Source organism: Botrytis byssoidea (genome assembly GCF_014898295.1).
Source record: "Botrytis byssoidea strain MUCL 94 chromosome Unknown BBYS_011, whole genome shotgun sequence".
NCBI classification, from domain to species: Eukaryota; Fungi; Ascomycota; class Leotiomycetes; order Helotiales; family Sclerotiniaceae; genus Botrytis; species Botrytis byssoidea.
Genome location: NW_024065852.1, coordinates 612,197 through 634,544, shown reverse-complemented (window position 1 = coordinate 634,544; position 22,348 = coordinate 612,197). Strand labels below are relative to the sequence as shown.

Sequence of the window (22,348 nt, the reverse complement as noted above, 5' to 3'; positions counted from 1 at the left end):
CAGCCGACAGAATCATCAATCATCTAATCGTCGATTTGTTCCCACACCCTTTCCCAAAGATAGTAGAAAATTCATCATCACTCATTAAGATTGTATGGCTTAGAAGGGTCCCAGCGGAGTGGTTACATTTATCCATCAATATTCTACAGCCAGCCCACAGCAAGGCCCAATTATCCGATATAGGTGATTCTGCCTTTGCTTAGCTATTCTTCCGTTTTACCCTCCATTTTCCAACCGCGCGTTTCAATCCAATCATACCCTATCGCATCACTCGGACATTAGTAGCTGCGGGTATACAGATACGGCATTGACTAGGGAGAGCTATCTTTTCTCATGCCGTGCCACTAAAATTTGTTCCAGCCTCTCACATCTCTGTTTATACTGCTGCCTTGTCATGTTGGTACGATGAATTCTTGGGAGGGTGAAAGTTTGTGGAGACGAGAGACAATGACAATGACAGCCCGGCATCTACTCCCGTGCTGCAAAGACCACTTACGGAGCAACCCTCACCCTCATTATTAATTTAAACATGTACCTACCTTCTTGATTGACCTCTGATTAAATTATTGCCATCCATCGATTCTCTCCCATGTCCGCGCTCGCCACGATATCCACCCCCAAAAATCCATGTTCCGTGTACGAACCTGGAAATTCTCTCGTCGTGAATAGTGGACCTTCGTTCCCCTACACTGCAAACATGTTCAACCTTCACATGTTACCATCTCTGGGGACGTGGCCCGCCATGCCACATGGTTTTTACGATCTTTAGAGGCACGGCACAGCAAAAGCAATCTTGCGTGATGCTGTCAGCTGCGTGGCAGTCGAACCGCACAGCAAAAGTGGTGTTTTGGAGGGGGATGGGAAACCCTTTTTCTTGACTGGTGATTGAAAAGCCCACCATGACACAATATTCCCATCCTGCCTCATTCGACTTCATTCTTTTTCCAAGGATTTTTTCATTCGTTCCATGGTTTCGAGATATTGTAACGGCGACGGGGATGAGATTCTAATTGTAGTGTTTCTAATATGTCATGGAGATGCAAGGGATCAATAGTGTAGCATAAGCTTCATTTCGACCACGATGTGATGTAGCATTGATTAAGTATTCAAGAGGCGTAATCCAGTTGATTCGATGTAAGCTCCTCAATTTTACGATGCCGTAAGCACGCGTGCATTACAAGAAAGCCCTCGCACTTTGATTCCGAATTAGAAACATGGGGAAGGATCCTTCCAATGGAGCGAACAATCACCAGAAGTTTCCTAGAAACTCCTGCGCCACTCGCTCCCAGAGGATTGTTTTCTTCTTCTTCTTCTTCTTCTTCTTCTTCTTCTTCTTCTTCTTCTTCTTCTTCAAAGTTCTCTGGCTTCGGTAAAATGCTTGAATGCTAACGGGGAGCTCACCGCTCTTGCTCATTCGCTGTCTCGTTGTCTCCGTGAAATTGAAGGATTCCTTCGTGTGTCACTGCATTTCCTCCCACACACCGCTAATATACGGCATACAGAAGTGTAAGACGGCACATTGAACAAGCAAGATGGGAGACAAGGAAGTATCGTGGTCTTCACGGGGGCGTTGTCCACTCTCTCTCGGCATAGTCTGCTGATGGGAGACGTCGCGTAGGCAACAGAATGAAGGATTCCTCCACCTTCCTCTTTCTCTCAAGACTGCGTTTCCCTCATATCGTGATATTCTCGTGCTGGCCTTGTCGGTGGCTTTCTGCTTCCGATGGAAAGGTCTGCGCCGCATGTACTTGCTCCTGAAACTCAGACATATATGTGTATGTACGTGAAAGCGATTATTGAGATGCTTTGAATGGATGGCTACACGGAGATTGTATCGACTACATAATCTTCCTTTGGGCATTTTTTTCATTCTCTCAAGACACATCGTGAAATCCTATGCTGCTTCAATTAATGATGAGAGTAGCCAAAAACCCATGAGCATAGCAAATTCCCCGTTTGTTGTATCCACAGTGATCTACATGCCTCACAATGTCTTTCATGTACGTATGTGTAAAAGAGCGATCGTAACAATTTCTATTTCCATCATGAACGCATCGGCAGGCAAACTAAAATTAAAGCCTCGTCAATCGCGATCTCCACCAGACGGCCATGTACCGGATCTACCTGTTCCAAACCACCTTCCAAGACTCGCCTCACTGCCACGTCTTTCGTCGCATGGCGCTTCTGGGCTTCCTTCCTGTGTGAGTAACGGTTGCGATCATCACTCCGTTCCAGTCATCTGCTCTGGCCCTCGGTAAACCATGTTCCCTCGCACATCTCTGTGTGCACGTATCGTATGTCGTTCCTATTGAATTATCGACGCTCTTCCGATCCAAGCGCTGCACCTAGCCTGGCTGAGACATACATGATGGAAAGTTTATCTGGTTGTATGATGCAATCATCTCTTTGTTGATACTCGAGCATCTCTAGTTGGTAGTTTACGAACCCCCCTCCTCTACTTGTCTCTTGTGCCGCATACTCACATCGCAGATTTCAATATCGTGGAGGCTCAAATATACTAGATCGCTGTATGTATGCTGCGTGTTATCTGCTTAGTCGATTCAAATCATAGATATACTCTACGCGCTCACTCACTCGCATAACTTCTACTTTCGTTGCTGAGTGCATACATGTACAACCAATCATGAGGTGAAGCTTTGCTGTGCGAATTATCATACCACACTATTTGCTCTTATGGAGTAGAGGGAAGCGTGGATATTGGACTCTAGAGTAAACACTAGATCTACGATATTTAATTTGCAATATCAGTAGCATTTGATAGCAAATCGAGCCTTATTTGCTGTAGTGCGCTGCCCCCTCCTCGGCCATTCCATCAATCCAACAACGTCTCAATCCAGTTATAGACGAGCGATACGTGGCAGGGAGGAACGCACCCTTTACTTTCTTACATGGATTTTGTTTTATCTGGAGTGTACGTTTCGTAGATTAAGGAAGTAGTTAGGTTACGTCTATAACATGTTGGCTAGCAATAGGAGACGTTGTGTATTCCTCCAAAGATCACGTTTCGGAATTGAGCCACTGCTTTGTTTATCCCTCGAGGTGTATTCTGATAGAGGGGTGAGGATGAATTGGGTATTCATGTCAGGCATGTTTCCCGACAGGTTTGCGGATTTGCGAATTTACCGTAGAGTTTGTGTAGAGTAGGGGGTGTAGTAAGATTCTATCTGTATCTTCTTTGGAGGACGTAGAGGGAAGAGAATCTTCCACTTTGTGATCATCAATCTTACCGCAATATCTTGTTCCTTAGTTGCCTGGCTTCAATATGTGTAGATAACTATTGAAAGTAGCTAGCAAGTCGAGTGGCTTTCACCTCAATCAGTAAATGAAAAAAAACACCTTTACTTCATTTCTCTAGCCTCTAGCCATTCAGTTCAAACTAGAGAATTGTATCAACGTATTTCTGACCGTAGGAACTTTAGAAGGCTATCATCTTTTCTCGTCTATCTCTTCAACTTTCAACATAAGTCAAATCTCTCCAGTGAAAATGAACTGAACGTCCTCAACCCAGCTTTGTATATATCGAAATGCTGTATTTTCTACTCATATTTATTACAATAATCAAGTCTTTTCTGAAGAAAGCAGCAAGCTTCTGGTTATGACTCATCAAATTTGGCTTCTTATACGCTTTTGCTATAAATGTCGGCTTAGTATATATTATCAGTTCAGTATATATTGTCGACTCGATATAAATTATCAGCTCAATAAATGTTATCAGCTCAATATACATTAATGACTCAGTATAAATTATCTGCTTCGTATGTGTTATTAGCTCAGTATATATTGTTGGCTCAATATGTTGTTGACTTTGTGTATATTATTGACTTAATACATATTGCCAGATTACAGTCTAGCGACTACATCATCACTGATATTGAGTGAGCTTGAAAGTACAAAAGAATAAGGCCGTAATCTCTGAGTATTATGCATTACCTAGCTATGCATTTTTTATATGGTACATGATGTATAGGGAAAGAAGTTCGTTGGCGATCGGATGATAGCTCAATGTATCAAGATAGATTTCGAAGTCGATGTCTCTTTACTCCATCCCACTGGGATCGCTCACACTCCATCTTTCCATTTACATAATATCCCCGTTGAGCAAAAGATTCACTGTCACTGGCACTGCCGTTATCCAATTCCTTCATCTAATCATCTGGTCTATCTTATGGGGAGACATCAACAGATGCATTTACAAGTAGAGTGCGAGATTGTGCATTTTGAAAATAACAATCTATACGTTGTCATCTGATATTCCCTGTGCATAGCTACTCACTGCTTAGTAGAATGCAAAGCTGCTTCTATTGCGATAGCATTCTATATTTTGCACTATCATGATCAAGACACGAGATATATTTCAACTTATTGAAACTGTTCCGTAAACGAGGTGTGAAGCATGTCACTATTATACGCGATATGTATGGTATGAACGACCAAATCAAGTTTCTAGCATAGTCGAAAGAATCGATATTGAAGACAGAACCAAAACCTACAAAGACGTCATACAAATGTGCAAGGAGAAATATTGTAGCATTTACATTCAAAAGAATAAATAAAGGTAGAATAATTTGAAGTAAACCTCTCATATCCGCACAGAACCTTATCATCAACTACCCCAATCATCCCAGAAAGGGGAGAGGTTATTCAATAATTCACTAAACCAATCTTATAATACAATCGTCCGACTTTAGACGAATAATAACACCAATGTTCATCCCAAAACCATGTTGTAATTTGTCACTCAATCTGCATACATCTCCCCGAAAAAACCATCATCAGCCGTCGGAGGAGCCTTCGGTTGAGTCTTCGCCGGCTCTCCTACCACTTTCTCTTCCACCACCGTTTCAGTCTTCTTCACATCTGATTTCTCACTCTTAGTACTTTTCGTCGGAACCAAACTTGAGCTTTTCCTCGCATCCGTCGTAGCAACCTGCAGCATACTTGCGGTCGATGACTGTCCTTGAGCCGCCACTTTGAAACACATACACTCGCAGGGACCTGTATGTCCAGATGCTTTCTCTGAATCTCCAACGGGCTGAGCGTGAATTTCGCTCTCGGAAAGTTGTGCGGTTTCGTATTCGAGTGCTTTGATTAGTTTATAAATTATGCTTGCTAGGCCAGCGCCGGCAATAGGGCCGACCCAGTAGATCCAGTGGTAGCTTGGGAAACTTAAGGTTATGACTGCGGGACCGAGGGAGCGGGCTGGGTTCATGGAGCCGCCGGTCCAGAAGACGCCTTGTTATGTTAGTGTAAATCTGATAGACCTCTTCGGGATAATCTGAGCCTGCTTACCGGCTAGTTCCCCTATGAAGACAGATAATCCAATACCCAGAGGTGCCAAAAATGTAGCCTCATGCTTTTCAGCTGCGAGCATGAGAACTGTAAAACAGAGCTGACATGTGAGTATCATCTCAAGAACAACTCCTTGTGCTGGACTCATGCCAGGCTTAAGTGTAGTTGCCGTATGTAAACCTCCGTGATATAAACCATAAGCCATTGCTGAAGCGGCAATTGCACCCACACATTGTGCTATACAAAGTAGGACACATCGAGTTAAATCGATTGCACCGACGAAAAACAACGCGATAGAGACCTTTCAAAATTAGTACAGACTCCAAAACTTAGACTTGGATTACTATCGCACTGCTGGATCAAACAGCCCTCCACTAATACGGAAAAAAGTCCACGCGTTAACTACCAGACTTATTCCAGCTCCAAATGCTATAAACAATATCTGAGTTGTACTAATCGATTTTGTCTCGTAACTAACTTTATCGCCTTTGTTATCATTTGCAGACGCGAGAGCTACTTCAGCTGCGGAAAATGCGATGAATAGAAAAGCAGTTGTGCCAATAAGTTCGCCAATGACGGCAACAACATGACCTCGTACTTTTTGTGGAATGGAAGAAAAGAATTTAGTGAAGACTTTCTTGAGCGGATCGAGACGGGAGAGAGCGGTCTGGCCAGGACCCGAAATGTTAAGTGTAGGTTGGCCGTTTAACGTCGTGACGGACATTTCGATGGGCTGTAGGTTGGTGGATAAAGATGTCGTTCATAGGTCTGCGAGTTGTCGAATTCATGTGTAGTTCAACTTGGAAAAGTTCAAGATTCGTAAATTTCATGTCTTACTTTTTTCTTGAATAGATGACTCTTTCCCGTTTTAATACGAAAACGCCGAGACCATAGCAGCGGGTGTGTATTTGCAAGGACTGAGAAGGGAAAGAAGGAATTTGTCTAAAAGCTGAAAGGCAATTTTGCATGTGTTTTTGATTATCTTTAGAAATGAACAACTGATTCCTGTATAAATGCAAATTTTGACGTGCTTCGTATATAATACTTTTCACAATGAAAAATCCTCTGCACCAAGAAACACCATCGTCATGAGATAGAGCTTGTAACTTTTACTGATTGAAGAAAGAGATAGAATCCAACTATACTGTATCTACAACAGACCACATATAATCACTTGCCAGACAAACTCTCGAACCTCACAACTTCTCCTGAGAAACACCTGCCTTCCTATGCATTTCGTCCTCAAAAGCAGCAATCAATCGATTTGTCTTTGGATCTCCAGGTGGAATTAGCTGCGAGCCCCATATACCACATACTCCATCTTTACGATTGATCCACCACTGAAGATTTGGATATCCTCCCCAGGCGATCGAGCCTTTGCTTCTACCACCGATATCTTCCAGATTCATCATGCCTCCGAGGCCCCAGTCCGCTTTCAACCCCTTTGGAAATGCACCCAAGCATTCATTAACTTCTGGGACAGAAAGGTTCTTCATCAAGCCTTTTCTTGAGGCTTCACTCAGCTGCGGCTTGAACATCTCATCCACGGTTTCCGATTTTAGTAGTTTCCCATCATTGGCACAAATGCTTTGTAAACACTTGAAATAATCAACAGGACTTCCGAATGCCCCAGCACCTCCTTGACAGTCTTTGGTAGCTGGATCAAATGGTACTTGACTGGTATATTTGGCTTTACTTGTGGGACTGTCTGTTGTTCCATACTGAGTGACGCCTCCTTCTCGTTTACTCATTGCGATTAATCTTGATAAGATCTCTGGGTGTTGAGTCGGGTGGAAGGTTATGCTATCCATACCAAGAGGCCCCCATATGTTCTTTCTGAAGTATCTTTCCAAGGACATATTGCCATTGACTCTTTCTACCATCTGGCCAGCCCAATCAATACCAACACCATAAGTCCATGACTCACCAGGTGCAAAGAGAAGTGGGAATTTAAAGCGTTCTTCAACTAAAACTTCCCCATCTGTTGGCATAGGCGAGCCTTTACTGATATATTCTGTGTACCGTGATAGCAACGGATCTTGAACGTTTTAGTTATTTCTTTGAACGCCTAGAAATTACATTACTTACCGAAAACATCGTATGAAAGTCCAGATGAATGCGTTAGGAGATGTCTTAGTATGATTAGTCTCATGATTTTTATTGACTCAAGATATCGTGGGGACAACAAACCGAAGTGTTATAGTTTTATGGTTGTCTATTAAGATTGGCTTCTGGCTTTCTTCATCAAAGCCTGTCAAGATTTGTACACCCTTGAACTCTGGTAAGATATCAGAGATATCACCGTCGAGATCCAAAAGTCCTCGCTCAACACATTGTAATGCCGCAATGGTTGTAAATAGTTTTGTGCAGGAAGCAAACCACATAACACTGTCCAATTTCATAGGCTCCGAGGGGTCTTTAAGAGACTGAGCCCCGAAGGCTCTGGCATAATAGAATTTACCTGGACACGTTAATCAATGAAATATTCTGACGCGAAAAAAAAACAAGAAGAAATCCAATGAGCTTTGAGAACCATGTTGAATATGTGCTCGAAGATTATAATGCTCGTGTCCACACTAATGAACACCAGTTACCGACTAATTTGTTGAATCGAGGAAATGTGCATACCAGAGCTATCTCCCCCTACCACCACTGCACCTGCAATATCTCTGCTACTGCAAGCTTCTCTGACTATGTCCTCAAAAATCGACATCTTGTTGACGAGCCGAATCCCAAAAAAAATGCAGCCCAGGAGAATAGAAGAGCACGGAAACAAATACTGCAGACAAAGAGCAGTGGATACAACAAACAAAAAAACCAGCTCATCCAGGAAATAGAAAAAGGGAACCTGGATCTAGGTATTCTATATCTATATACAACAATCTATCGTTTAATCGGCACAAGGTACCTCGGTGTGACTGCATTTCTCCATAAGCAGCCCCGCGTAGATACATTCAGGCCTCGGAACCAGACATGACTGATTCCCAAGAGGGTTTCGCCCAATCTCTCAATTTGATTGAGACTTGTGGAGAGCGAGAAACCTCGGCAGCATTTTTGCTAGAAATCTTCGCGGCAAACACTCAAATCGGATGATCTTGCGAGTCTTTGGGAATATTTTCTCAGAAACTAAATTGTCGGACGTGAACGCTCGCTACATTGGGCTGATGGCATCGTAAAGAAACAGTCACTACACAAACCAAGCGGTCTTCTGTCCGATAAACCACTGGAATAATGCTATTCAAAATGCTTGAAAGGAGTTGAGGATAATGTTAACCGATGTTCTACCTGGGTGTCGCTTTCCAAAAGCACTCCTGCTGGTATATGTAATTCATGAGCCGTGCCATATTATACTCTAATAATTTGTCATGTTTCCCGAAATCCTACCAAACGCCCTGCCAATGCTTGCCTGCTTTAAACTTTCAAACATCATAAAGACACTTAAATACAATATGTCAACCGTTACCACCATCTATATCCCTTTTGGTCATTCCCGGTTCCATTCTCATTCAGCCCATACCGACATATTTGAACCAGTTTGCCCTACAATCCTCCTTGTGTAGCCAAGCTTCTCCGTCTGTGAATCGTCCCGCCTGGCAACCTTTGCATTTTGGCGAATTGGGGCAATTGAAGTAAGGGATATGCTGGTAACCGATATCACGGAACCTGTGGAAAAAGGTCAGTCATGGACACGAATTTCACGTGAAGGACTCGAAACTTACCAATGAATTTTGCTCGAATCCTCAAAAAGTGCCAAGGCAATACTATGAACTGGCGCATCTCCCCATCGCTCATAGAAGAAACCTCCAGCACGATCCAAATGGTTGAAGTAATCCTCATATGCTTGACTGCGCCAGAAATCCATGTTGGCAATCTCGAAATTACTCCAGAAATGGCATGTAGAGTAGCCATTTGCGTTCCGATTATGTTCTGGTCTGCGCGCGCTATCTGTAACCCAATTCATTGCATTATTCTCGTGTATGTACTCTGGATGTGCGGCCAAGAATTTTGTGGTTTCGGGCCATAGGGATGGAATTGATTGAGGCGCATCGTAAAGATTGATAGTGAATCCGTAAGTTTTGTTTTGATCTTGCATATACCTGAACACATCGTAGTCGACATCGCAGAAAAAATGGACCTTTGGCTCGACGCGCCAGTAAAACTGCATATTTGCCATGGCTGGATGCTTGTAGAACAAACCACTATTCCATCGACACATCTGGTGGTAAGATGCCATGCTGGCATATTGAATGTCATTCTCCTTCAGCATCTTTGCCGATTCTTCGAAAAGCTCTGGATCGATCCATGAGGGCATTTCCCAATGTTCTTTGGGGATCTCTTCTATTAGGATTGTTAGAGTTGACAGATGTCATCAGAGGCAGGGCTGCGTACCATATCTGCATTCCGCCTTCGTTTCTGCAGAAGTTCGACGTTTGAACTCCTCTGAGAATGGTACGTCATTGAAAAATGTCCACGGGTAATTAAACTTGTGGTTCCATGTTCTTTCCAAATCTCGCATAGCCTGAACCATTCCATCAACCTCTTCGTTGCGAACCAAAGATAAAAGAGTAGCATTGATTCGACTCGTTCCCTCCGCGCCTAGTCCATAACCCTGATCGGCTCTCCATAACACACCTTCTGGTTCTCCAGTAGCTATGAAAGTTGTTAGAATGACATTCAGGGTAATTGGCATTGAAGGAGATTCGGCGCATACGATCTAGGTTAGGATCTCTTTCTATATTGGAAAGTGTATCTCCAGGCCCAAGTTCTGGTTTTGGTGGACCAAAAACTTGATATAAGAAAAACATCCATAATCCTATAGCTAATAAGCCTAGGACTCGAATTGGGCGTGCTACAGCCATATTGATGATTTCTGGCTTCAAAAGATGTGTCGAAATTCTAAAGTCATCGAAGCTCCAGCGCCGCGTAAGTTCATGGAAAATAAAACCGACTATCTGAAGACCCTAAAAAAGGGGATGGGATTTGCCTTGTCACACCTGCAGGTTAACAATAATAAGGTACTAGATAGATTCGAATAGGTAAGGTTTAGGTAGAGCGATAACAGCCTTGTATTCAAGGCTGAATAGTTATCGCGTCTTCCCTTCCAGAAGCGCGTTCGGAATAAATATACCAGCATTATTTATATTGATTTTAACATTGATCAGGAGTGCATACACTCTACTACCACTCACCCTTTCGAGTGAACTTCCGTCTGATATATCGCTGATCAAAAGTTTGTGGATTATGTCATAGAGACAAGCTTGCTAATGAACTAATACAATGGCGCATCTTGCAAAGCTGGGAGCTTTAACGGATGAGCTTGTCACATTAATCACTTCCTTCTCCCCACAGGTAATCATCTTTGTTTTTATTGGATCATCTTCTTTACTGCTTCAATATCTTCAGAATCAAGGGGCTGACCAGTTTAGTCTGATCCTGGCAGGTTCAATATTTTTCGGGAAACTGCTCTTCGAGCACTCAGACATGGTAACTACAATCGAACGAACCAATTCGATATTCAAGATCGACTTGAAGGTCTGGACGAAAAGTTTCGAGTATTCAATGAAGATCCACTCGCAGATGCGCTCAAGGAGCGTTTGCAGAAACTACCTGAGCTGAAATTGAAATGGACGTCCGAAATTCTACATCTACTTCTTGAATTATCGAATAAGCCAGTTTCCAAGTCGAGGATTGAAGATCTGGAATTGATCAAAGTATTGGATCCTGAAACCGAGCCCCCTTTGAAATGGCGAGATCTTGTTGCCGAGGATCCTCTGCTACGTGAAAAAAGTATTTGGAGGAATGTCGATTTTGGAGCGGATAGTTCTGATGATGATGATGATGATGCCTTTGGGGATACTCGATCAGAATTGACAGAGTCGACCAGATCAACAGGAGAATCGAGTTTGGATGATGACAACACCAGGAGACCTCAAGATTTCATTGTGAATACACTTGAGGAGGACACCTTGAATAAATTGAGGAAGGCACAATTTTGGCAGAAACCACCAAGCGTAAATGGCATTCAGCTAAAAACTGTTAGAAAACCTATCACCGAACTTCAGGGGGTTCGAGAAATTCTCTTCATGCTTGCTGGATCATTGAGCTCCCTTTTCGAATCAAACCCTCGTGATATTCGGATTATTAAACCCTTGAAGGGTTATATCTTTAAGCATTTGACTCCGGAAGGTTATGATATGCTAATGGAAACCTTTGCATCTCAAGGCTCAGCATTAGCTGTTCTTCGAGCCTGGGTAAAACAACCTCAAAACGTGCCATTATTACAGGTTCTGCAGTCATCTATTTCTCAGCGGCTTATGGATTTGGACACTAGACTATCCAAAATTCAGAGTAGATTTGTCGCTCCATCGAAAGACGTTGTTGTGAGTCTTCTAAGTTTGCAAAACGAATTGGCAGATTTTACCAAACCTCTTAGCAGACTGGCTGATATCATCAAAAGAGTTGAGCATGATCCATATGCCCATGCTTTCCGGTATCTTGAGTTCCTATACGATGAAACTTGTACCTCTCAAATGGCTGGAGATGATGATATTTATTCCTTCATGGGTAAGATCTTCTTTCAGTGCTTTCAAATCTACCTAAGGCCAATAAGATCATGGATGGAGGAAGGTGAGCTCAGCACTGGAGACAATGTATTCTTTGTCTCTGAAGTTACTGGAAACTCAGATCCGTCTTCAATTTGGCAGTCTCGTTTTAAGTTACGCAAGACTCAAAGTGGCGTATTACATGCTCCGAATTTCCTTCAAACTGCCGCGGGAAGAATCTTCAATACTGGCAAAAGCGTTGTTGTTCTGAAGCAGCTAAATCAATTCGAATCTGTACGATTAAAGAGGAAGATAGAACCAAAGCTCGACTTTGATTCCGTATGCAATACCTCCAAATTTTTCATGGCCCCTTTCTCCGAGTTATTTGATGTAGCCTTCGAAAAATGGATTAGAAGCAAGCATCATCATACCTCAAATAAATTGCGCCAAACTCTGTTCGATTCTTGCGGTTTACATAATGCCCTGGATGCATTAGCTCATGTCTACTTCATCGCCGATGGTGTTTCTTCCTCCAGCTTCATGTCATCTATTTTCGATAAGTTGGATACGTTAGATTCTTCCTGGAATGATCGCTTCCCATTGACAGAGCTCGCACAAAGTACAATTGGTTCCCACCCATCCATAATCCCAGAACGACTTCGACTTCGAATCCGACCTCTTTCACAAAGGAGTCGAGATATCAACAGATGTCGAAAATCGGTCAAGGTACTCTCCATAATCGAACCTATATACCACCTCTCTTGGCCTGTCCAAATAATACTTACTCCACAAACAATACCCTTATATCAAGCAATCTTTACCTTTCTCTTCCAAATTCGTCGTAGTTCTCATATTCTCTCCAGAGAACGTTTAGTCTCCGATCGTCATAGTTTGACCAGTACTACCGATGAACGTTCCCTCTACTACTCCCTCCGAACTCGTCTCCTCTGGTTTTACTACACTCTATACTATTATCTCACATCCTTAGTAATAGAACAACGCTCCCAAAAAATGTATCAGAATCTTCAAGAGGTCGAGGATATTGATGCAATGATTCGCGTCCATACATTATTCATCAAGCGCATTACTGATGAATGTCTCCTTGGTAGCAAGCTTGAGCTGATTCATAAGACTGTCATCAAAATACTTGATCTGGGTATCAGACTAGAAGATGCGCAGGCTGCAAACGCAGCTCTTAGCAAAGAGACAATGGAAAAACAACAGGAGATCATGGATCTATCACTAGCGTCGCTAGATTTGCCACCAACACCGCGAAAATCGACAAATATGAGGATGAGTATGAGGATGAGTCTTGCAAAGCAAAGGGACGAGGACTCGGAGGATGAAATGGAGGTGGATTTGAGTATTTTATCACCCGGAATGGAAGATCGTGGTGTCGAATCGTATGTGCAGAAGTTGAAGAGTATGAAAGGAGAATTTGATAGATTAGTTCGGTTCGTAGGGAGTGGGTTGAGGGGTGTGGCTAGGGCGAGCGGAGGAGAGGAGGCAAAAGCCTGGGACGTGTTGGGGGAGATGATCGAAGGGGGTTTGGATACGTAGGTCTATATAGAGCAGACGAAATTCACAGTAATTACTAAGAATTATAATCACATACAACTCCCATTGCAATCAATATACCTATTAGAATGAATTTAGATAGAAGCATTGTATGGCATCTGTCATGATCCCCATTCCAATAATAGCGGTCTGCATTGCCATCGTAGACGCACAAAATTGCGCCGTGAATGTGTATGACATTTGAATGCAAAACTTCATGAGTATCAGACAGCAAGAAAGGAAGATGATGGACTGAGCTATTAGCTGTCTTCAAATCGCATCAAAAAATCCCATACTCATGTCACAATGAGTTTTTCAAGGTTCATATTCTTTTGTGTTCCATTTCAAGGCTTTGAGCGAAACAGAATACTGCCCGATTCTGAATCTGGCTGAAAGCAAGTATAATAATCCACCTCACTCGCATACTTCGTGGTCTCACTCACTATCTGGTTAAATGTTTATGGATAAAGTTGATGACGAAGATGATTTGTTGTAATTCGGAGTGAAGCCAAAGATAATGGATATTGATTTCCTTCAATTAGGTAAGCAGGCCTGTTGTGTTACTCTTTGGTGGGGTTCACCGCTCTATTTGGTAGGTGCGGGGCAGGGGGAATGAATGTAAACCTTTACCAACCTTACCAACCTTACCAACCTTACCAACCTTACCTGGGACCGCTACCAAACCCACACCTACCTGCCTATGCCTTTTCCGCCAAGAAAGCTGTTGCTGCCCATCGTTAAATGATGGTGCGATCTGATAATTGGGAAAATTATCAATAATTATATCTTATCTTCCCCTTCCTACGGTGAAGAAGAAGAAAAGAAAGAGTATAAATCCCTCATCCTCCAACTTTTCATTTCTGTCTTCGCTATCATATTCACCTCAAATTGCCTTCTTCATTTTTATTCTAGCTACCTAGTATCATCATCGTAGAGCTTCTATGAAAAGTTCTAGAACTTTTGGTAGGTCGTCGAACTGTTCATGTCAATTAAATACTGGTGCGAAATGAACTGACCAATGACGCATGTTGTCTTAGACCTTACCTATACCCAAAACAAAAAAAAAAGTTTTTCCAAGCAACCAACGCAACAAATCCACACTTCACCCATTGAAAGACCCATTTGAACGACTCAAAAGTCATCGTATTGCTACTTTGCTATTCTTTGACATTTCAATGAAGATTTCAATGAATATATATCATCATTGAAATTGCAATCTTTGCAACCAAAGTCACAGTCAGTGTTAGGTGCACTTGACTGCGAATACCACTTCCCTATCAGTACTTTTTCAATTCTCTATGAGCACTAAAGATCTACTACGCTTCCTTTCCAAACCAGCAAAGTAAGAATTTCTATTTACCTCTTCTATCTGCCAGTGTATTCTTTCACAGTTCAACGCCTTCTACGGCTCCAATTCTGAACATTGGCCTATCATCTAAATATACTTCTCCTGTGTATGGGGACGTGAACAGCCAGATAATTTGATTACGAGGGTCTTGGTGACTCGCGAAAAGCAATAATTCACTTGATAAAGCGGAGAATGATAAAAAATTTCTTTTTGAATCACACCAAATCTTCTTCCATTTTGCTAACCATCTCCTTTCTCTTCTCTAGGCCCAGATAACACCAGCCACGCCCCAAAACACACAAATCAACTTCATTACCTAAAACTGCAGATACTCCTCGTCTGCTAGACCCGATATCTTTTCACGGTATCGGCATCTATCAGAGCGAGCTCACCGAATCCAACATTCCTTCGGTTAAGGACTTTTTCATCCCCCTTTGCACCCGACCTCCTTAACGTCTCTTACGTGACGTCTATACTCGAAACATCTTGCTGGCTTCGCCAGCACATCCCATATCCCACGGTTCTGTGGGCCTTCTCTTCTCAGCCGAACACCGCAAGGTTCGTCTGGGTGGCAGATAGTGCTTCACAGTACTTTGCCAATTAGCAAAAACACACATAATCTGCCAAAACCAAGCATAAACCCGATACTACGTGCATTATCGCACCCTCACGTTAGAGATGGTCAACCTCGAAATCCCATCCCAATATACATTTTCACCCTCTGAAGCTACACCTCAGCTCACTATCAATCGCGATGCCACTATCGATCTCGATTCTAGCAATGCTTTCGAAGGTTCGTACCTTGTACACTATTCTGGAGACATAAGCTGACAATATTAGGCCCAGAAAAGCTTCTAGAAGTTTGGTTTGCTCCCTCTCCAAAGGACTTACCTATCGGTGCCAAAGAAGATGGACTCAAGTCCGTCTCAGCCGAAACTTGGACAGGAATGCTAGATCTTGTAAATTGCAAGGTTTTGTCAGTCGTTGAGTCTGAGCATGTTGATGCCTACCTTCTCTCTGAATCCAGCATGTTCGTTTTCCCTCACAAGCTTATTCTCAAGACTTGCGGTACTACCACCTTGTTGCTTGGGCTCCGTCGAATGTTGCGAATTGCGGCCGTCCATGCAGGTTTCCCGGTCCAAGATTGTGAATCTCCTGATAACGTCAAGACTGCTGCCAAACCCTACCGAGTCTTTTATAGCCGAAAAAACTTCTTATTCCCCGAGAAGCAGCAAGGTCCACATCGTAGCTGGAAAGATGAAGTCAAATACCTCGATGACATGTTCTTAGGTGGAAGCGCCTATATGGTCGGCAAGATGAACGGAGATCACTGGTACCTATACTTGACTAACCCTAATACCGATCTCACACCGCCTCAAACCCCGGATGCAGAAAGATCGGTCACGGAGACTAAAGTCTTGAACATGCCCAGCCAGGCTCTATCTTCCTCGGATGGTGATTGTTCCCAAGGACCAGATGAAACTCTTGAAATTCTCATGACTGACCTGGAGCCAAATAATGCCAAACAATTTTATCTTGATCACGCAGTTGCGGCCGCGGAGACTAAGTATGCTAGTCGGGCTATCGAAGCACGAAAGGATGCAGAAGACAGTCTTGGTGAATTGAGTAGAACTGATTTGAGTATCAGTGGTACAACAGCCGGAAGTACCAACACCGATGAAACTTTTGACGTTTTTAGCAACACATCTTCCGATCACAACGGAGGTATTGTCACACCGGATGATGAGGTATCATTTCCTGAAGAGCTTGGAACTGAGGGTCACGCTCTTGGTACGGTAGTTTCCGAAGCTTGCGGTCTATCGGACGTTTATCCTACCTCGAAGTACCCTGATGCACGGGTTGATGCTTACCTCTTCACTCCGTGCGGATTTTCAGCCAATGGAGTTATTCCAGCTCCTGATCAAGCAGGTGCTGCCACGCATTACTTCACGGTCCATGTTACGCCTGAACCTCAATGCTCGTATGCGTCGTTCGAGACCAACGTGCCTGGCTGCCAGACTGGTCGTGAGACGGCTGACATTATCGAGCACGTTGTTGATATTTTCAAGCCTGGTCGTTTCAGTGTCACTCTTTTTGAATCGAAGAACAATTCAGCCGAGGGAAGAGAATTAACACTGCTTGGTGATTCTGCATCTGCCATGAAGAGTGCAGGCGCCGCTCGCTTGAGAAGTGCCAGAATGGAAAACATTCCTGGATATCGTAGAGTTGATAGGATCGTACACGACTTTGACGGCTACGACCTCGTCTTCCGTTATTACGAGCAAGTTGGTTGGGAAGGTAAAGCTCCACGATTGGGAGAGATTGATTAAGTGGCTGGGGGATTGCACGACCTATAGATTATTATTTTTATCATCGGTTTCACTTCTACTTTTATTCTTTTCATCTCTAGCTTGTCAAGGTGCTCATTAGAGCCTACACATCAACTATCTTTACATTAACAACAGTCGACATGCATAGTGGCATCGAGCCAATATATGATCATCCATCTCTTAGCACAAATTGAATATACAACCTTTCACTCAGGAATCAAGACTCAGTATGACACATTATGCACATCAGAAAATCAAGTACAACATTAGATAGCATAGCCTCTGTGATAATGAATGAATACCAATAATTATGCATGCATAACATGAAGGGCGAAAGGTCGCAGCAATCGCGACCATATTCTTGAGCCGGTGAACTTGAACGCGTGGAAACGAATGTTCATTTTGATTCAATTGGTTAAGTAGCACTAGTATGGAAAGGCATGATGGTGATGAAGGTAGCATTATCTCGAGTATATCAACAACAGGTGGAATCGATTAGACATTTAATCGATTGAATTGAAGAATTGATCAAATTTTTGATGATGCGAGGGGAATAATATGATATGAAATAATATGTACCCAGATACTTGCAGCTAAAGCTAAAGCTGCAGGAGTATAATAATAGAAATGTCCATTTCCGTTACTTCATGGATCGCGTTCTCATGCAAGTCATTTTTCACGATTCGAGAACGAAAAGAACACGAAGAATCGCCATTTCTCCTCGATCGTTTAATGGAGACGCGAAGATCTTCTTATACTTCAGGTGAGTCGCGTTTTCTCGCGATGGAAAAGGTTTCAATTAGTTCGTACTATGATATGAGATTTCCTCATCCCTTTCCCTCCTGGCGTGGAGAAAGAGCCACTAGTTATGAGTTGTGGGCGAATGGCATTGCGGAATTGAGATTGCATGATTGAGATGTGTCTCGCTTGTGGATTGGTGATCCTGGCTGGGCTTATGATTCTCATGATGGCATCCCGGTTTGGACTTGGACGTACCGGGGGTTTGTGAGAGTGGTTTTGGGTTTTTTCGGGACGTTTTGAACTTTTATTGGGAGGGGAGATGGGGATTGGTGGGTTTTCGCGTGGGCTACGCGCTGGTGATGCGTGATTGAGTGGGAGGTATTGGATTGGAATTGGAATTGGTTATGCAGAGGAGATCTGAGTAGATGGGTGAATGCTAGAGCTAGGTCGATATAAGGAAGTATCGTACTGGTAAGGTTTAGAAATGAGGGTATGTATGTACTCATTCATAGATGTAAGGGAAGAGTAGAAACTTGAATTGATGAATTGAGTGGATAGGTATGGATGAACAAGCAGGCATACTCTGTACATATGTAGGTATATACCAGGTATTCCAAAAGGGAAATGGAAACGAGAGGGTTTTCAATATAGACCTGCATTCCCCCTACTCTTCTTCTCTTTTCGTGCTCCCTCTCTATCTATCTTGTTTTGATCTTTCTTGATTGTTTTGATCTTCGTGACTTTGATTCCGAATTCAATTAAAGTTTTCTTGCTTGTGTGGGGAAAGATATTGTTTACCTTCCATCACCTCTCAAGCCTCTTCATAGTACATTGTACTCTTCATACAAAGCCATCAAGTTGTTGCTAGCCCAAGTAGCTTGACATAATAACTTCCATCTAACCTTTCCAAACATAACGAAACGATCCAAGCAAGGCTAAGAGCTCTCAAATCTCGATTTGCCGACCCCGACACACTGCGCACACTGTACTCCCATCTCCACTTTATTCGCTCCTTTCGCGAACGCGACTGGCTTCTTTTTCTTCCTTTTCCTGCCACCACCTTTTTGACATCTTTCCTACGAAATACTTGAAGCACAGCATCATAGTTAATTATCTACTTCTATCCAAATCTTGAGAAAATCATTTCACTCATTTACTCAAAATCACTTATAACAATTGATTTACATATCATCCGAAAAGGAAAGAATTGAGGAAAGATAAACAATCGGAAAACCCAAATTGATCCCTGTTCAACAGAGATCGCAATCATGACTTCACATATGCCAATGGGAATGGCTAGACAACCATTTGCTCCATTGAATAGTTCACGTCTCCAGAACATCACGAGTATCAAGAATCGTCAAAATGGTATGCCTAAAGTTCACTTCATCAGAATAGCAGTACCTGTCTCTCCACTGCTACAATCCACTCTTTCTTACCTACTTGACATGATCTACATATGAACATGATACTTACATCATACCTAGCTCTATCACCCAATAATACCTCTCCTAAACGCAAAGCTACATCATTCGAATCCGACGATGATTCCGAAAACGTTGATCCTATATTCTTCGAATCTCCCAAGCGATCCAAGGCTGTTGAGGAAACTAAAGATACCTACTCAAAACCTACAAGCTACTTCTTAACCAAAGCCCCTCCATCTCCCACCGAAGCGTCGCTTACCTCTCCTCTCAAACCTATCAAATCTACCACTCAGCGAAAGATTCTACAAACTCGTACTCAAACACCAAAAGCCACCACCACAGCCCCAAAGTCTACACCTCTTACCGCCCCAGCAGGTCGTTCGCCTACTAGAAAGCGCGTCGGAATCCTTAACAATCACCGTCGTGCTTCTGGTTCAATAACCCGCGTTGATCCTCCTAAATTCTCCACCTCAAAGCCTAGCGGTCTCAGCTTCTCAATCGATGCCGCTCTTTCAGGAACCATTCCATCATATGGCGCACGCCAACGTCAAGCTCTCTCTTCCAAAGGCACAAAGGCTCAAACCTCTCAAAAAGAAATCCCGTCCTCCATTCGTGCACCTGAAGGCAAATCGTCCTGGTTCTTCCAAATTCACGAAGACACAGAAGAGGAACACGCGACCAATCTTATGGAACATAGTACTGGTATTCTCGACATTTCCTCCGACGAAGAAACACTTACCAGATTGAGAGACGAGAGAGGCAAAGAGAATGTTCCACCTCTAGATGATATTTCTCAAACACGTACTTCGCTTACTGCTTTCGCTTCGAGTTCTTCCATGTCTATGTCTCGTAAAGATGATATGGATATTAGAGAAATGAAAATGAGGATTAAGATGCAACAAAAGAAGCGAAGAGAGATGGAAGAGGGTGCTATCGATGTTGATAGAGCTCCATTAGGGGAGATGAGGAAAGAAGATTTCTATGCAGAAGGTTGTGATGAGAAGAGTGTTTTTATCATTCTTCCGGATCCTGAACCTGAGGTATCGGTCGAAGAAGAAGAAGAAGAAGAAGAAGAAGCTGAGAAAGAGACGGAGGCTCCCTTGGAACAAGAAGAACAAATCCCAGAACCTCAAACCACATCTCCATTACCAGAGCCAGTATCTACGGCTTACGCGCCTGGAAAAGGGAAAGGAAAGGGAAAAGAAATCGATATTGAGTTTCTCATGCAAAAGAAAGTGGTAGAACCGATGGAGAAACCGGAATCGGATTTCGTTGTTTGGGAAAGTGGAAGTGCGAAGGATGAAAATGAATAAGTGACTCGTTTCAAAAGGGATTGTGTATGGGTTCATGAGTTTATGTGTATGATTTTTTTGCGAGGGCACTTTGGGATTGTACTTGGAGGAGTTAATTACTTGTCTGTAGGCTTGTTTGGTTGTATATGGATGGATCAATGGGTGGATGGAATGGTTGCAGGGTTACTTGGTTGCGTGGTTATATTTGCATATATTGGCTTCTTGTCGTGTTGTTTCTATCAGTGTTTGTGTTAGGAAGTTTGGGAGGGGTTTTAGTAGATGGAAAGCTATTTGATATTGCAATTGCTACTACTATTGGAAGAACCAAAAAAATAAGTTGACCTTATAAGTAACATTTCCATTCGGTCTGTTCGTTTGTGATTATCCTAATGTGATGTTCGAAAGACGGCGCAGTGCAGTGTAAAAGTAGGTGGAAGCTTTTTTTGCATGCAAGAAATTGTAGAATATAAATTGAGTTTGAAGGGAAGCGGATAGAGGGGTTGGAGGTTGGGGTGTGGGGTATGGAAGCGAGATTATCAATGCGTTGTGCCGGGGAGGGGAGTGGAGAGGAGGGGTATTGATTCGCTTGGTGATGGGAGGAGGGGGAGGGGAAGCAGGGCGGGGTAAGGGGGCGGGGTAGAGATGTGGAGATCGAAGGATGAGAAGGTGTGAGGATGTGGGGGTGTGAGGATGTGAGGAGGTTATGTGTATGTATGTGTATGTGTATGTGTATGTATGTATGTATGTACTTGTGTGTCAGGAGGAGAAGAGGAATAGTGAGAGGGATGGATGGATGGATGGATGGATGGATGGAGCAGGGGATGAGGATGAGGAGGGGCTGGAAAGGTTGGAAAGGGTTTGAAGGTGATTGGTTTGGGCTTGCTTGGGAATCGATGGGTGGAGGTCTACTGAATGCCTTATTCTTGGGTTCTTGCTGGTCGGGACTCGGAAGGAGGTTCTGGTTTCGTGGTTATATGGATGCAGAGTGGTGGGTGGTGTTGGGATTGGATTGGATTGGATTGGATGTTTGGTCGGAGAGGTGGTAGGGTTGCTTGTTGTAGTATCTATGATGGTAGGTAGATTATGGGGATGTTGATGGAGGGGGTGAGGGTGGGGGATTGATACTTGGCTGGGTGAGTGGATATGAAGGGTGAATGAATGATCAGTAGGTGAGAATTCTGGGGCGTGGAATCCTATACATCTCTTCTGCTTTGAAATGGGAGCCGAGTTATTCATGGGAAAAGCTAGTTCGTTTGTGAAGTCTTTTCTGCATCAGATGTTTAGCAGATGTGTTATGATATTCTTGCTGTGGAACTTGGATAATAGGAGTAGGATTCAGAGGAACTTTAGGATGGCTGTCCTGTGTTTGAATTGGCTGTCTAGATAGTATACGAATGGGTGTGTTGGGAGTTGATGGCTAAGTTGATGGGTAGCTGTAAGTTCTTTCTGCTTGGTTGAGAATGTGTAGGTGCTATGTGTGTATATCTTTTATTTCTACTTGAAACCGGGGGTTGTTTGGAGTGTTTGAATTACAAGTGTTCGAGTGATTGCTGCTTGGATTGTTGATGCATGAGATATGAAATGGGGCTTTTGAAAGCTTGATATGATGAGTTTCTGTTTGAAGGCCAGATAAGTCTAGTTCAGATAGTTGTAAGGCGGGCTCGCATATAATTTATCCCCCCAGAGGTTTCGAACTGTTTCCTCAACAGTAGAATGTCGCTCTTGTCAAATTACAGGTACGACGATGACATCGTTACACTATGATTTTTGTGTGAGTTGCAACTGGTCTCCTCCTGTCATA

The 22,348-nt window shown here is 43.1% G+C and overlaps 8 protein-coding genes across 8 annotated transcripts; 5 read left to right on the top strand and 3 right to left on the bottom strand.

Annotated features, from left to right (window-relative positions):
- Nucleotides 1-589: 589 nt before the first annotated feature.
- EAE97_006224 (uncharacterized protein) lies at nucleotides 590-769 on the top strand (the record flags this gene model as incomplete). The annotated part of the gene is made up of 1 exon (XM_038876737.1): nucleotides 590-769. The coding sequence occupies one exon, from the start codon at nucleotides 590-592 to the stop codon at nucleotides 767-769; it is 180 nt and encodes a 59-aa protein (XP_038732444.1).
- Nucleotides 770-2,045: 1,276 nt separating this feature from the next.
- EAE97_006223 (uncharacterized protein) lies at nucleotides 2,046-2,258 on the top strand (the record flags this gene model as incomplete). The annotated part of the gene is made up of 1 exon (XM_038876736.1): nucleotides 2,046-2,258. One exon carries the CDS (start codon nucleotides 2,046-2,048, stop codon nucleotides 2,256-2,258), a length of 213 nt encoding a protein of 70 aa, XP_038732443.1.
- A 2,501-nt stretch (nucleotides 2,259-4,759) lies between these two features.
- Nucleotides 4,760-6,034, bottom strand: EAE97_006222 (uncharacterized protein; the record flags this gene model as incomplete). The annotated part of the gene is made up of 3 exons (XM_038876735.1): nucleotides 4,760-5,253; nucleotides 5,311-5,611; nucleotides 5,663-6,034. 3 exons carry the CDS (start codon nucleotides 6,032-6,034, stop codon nucleotides 4,760-4,762), a joined length of 1,167 nt encoding a protein of 388 aa, XP_038732442.1.
- A 276-nt stretch (nucleotides 6,035-6,310) lies between these two features.
- Nucleotides 6,311-8,023, bottom strand: EAE97_006221 (uncharacterized protein; the record flags this gene model as incomplete). The annotated part of the gene is made up of 4 exons (XM_038876734.1): nucleotides 6,311-7,348; nucleotides 7,399-7,442; nucleotides 7,501-7,771; nucleotides 7,939-8,023. 4 exons carry the CDS (start codon nucleotides 8,021-8,023, stop codon nucleotides 6,507-6,509), a joined length of 1,242 nt encoding a protein of 413 aa, XP_038732441.1. The 3' UTR covers nucleotides 6,311-6,506.
- A 793-nt stretch (nucleotides 8,024-8,816) lies between these two features.
- Nucleotides 8,817-10,169, bottom strand: EAE97_006220 (uncharacterized protein; the record flags this gene model as incomplete). The annotated part of the gene is made up of 4 exons (XM_038876733.1): nucleotides 8,817-8,973; nucleotides 9,030-9,648; nucleotides 9,700-9,960; nucleotides 10,022-10,169. 4 exons carry the CDS (start codon nucleotides 10,167-10,169, stop codon nucleotides 8,817-8,819), a joined length of 1,185 nt encoding a protein of 394 aa, XP_038732440.1.
- Nucleotides 10,170-10,475: 306 nt separating this feature from the next.
- On the top strand, nucleotides 10,476-13,412 carry EAE97_006219 (uncharacterized protein; the record flags this gene model as incomplete). The annotated part of the gene is made up of 2 exons (XM_038876732.1): nucleotides 10,476-10,659; nucleotides 10,737-13,412. The coding sequence occupies exons 1-2, from the start codon at nucleotides 10,588-10,590 to the stop codon at nucleotides 13,410-13,412; spliced, it is 2,748 nt and encodes a 915-aa protein (XP_038732439.1). The 5' UTR covers nucleotides 10,476-10,587.
- Nucleotides 13,413-15,435: 2,023 nt separating this feature from the next.
- Nucleotides 15,436-17,087, top strand: EAE97_006218 (uncharacterized protein; the record flags this gene model as incomplete). Its single annotated transcript, XM_038876731.1, has 2 exons — nucleotides 15,436-15,550; nucleotides 15,598-17,087. 2 exons carry the CDS (start codon nucleotides 15,436-15,438, stop codon nucleotides 17,085-17,087), a joined length of 1,605 nt encoding a protein of 534 aa, XP_038732438.1.
- A 2,009-nt stretch (nucleotides 17,088-19,096) lies between these two features.
- On the top strand, nucleotides 19,097-20,568 carry EAE97_006217 (uncharacterized protein; the record flags this gene model as incomplete). The annotated part of the gene is made up of 2 exons (XM_038876730.1): nucleotides 19,097-19,196; nucleotides 19,316-20,568. 2 exons carry the CDS (start codon nucleotides 19,097-19,099, stop codon nucleotides 20,566-20,568), a joined length of 1,353 nt encoding a protein of 450 aa, XP_038732437.1.
- Between the last annotated feature and the right edge of the window lie 1,780 nt (nucleotides 20,569-22,348).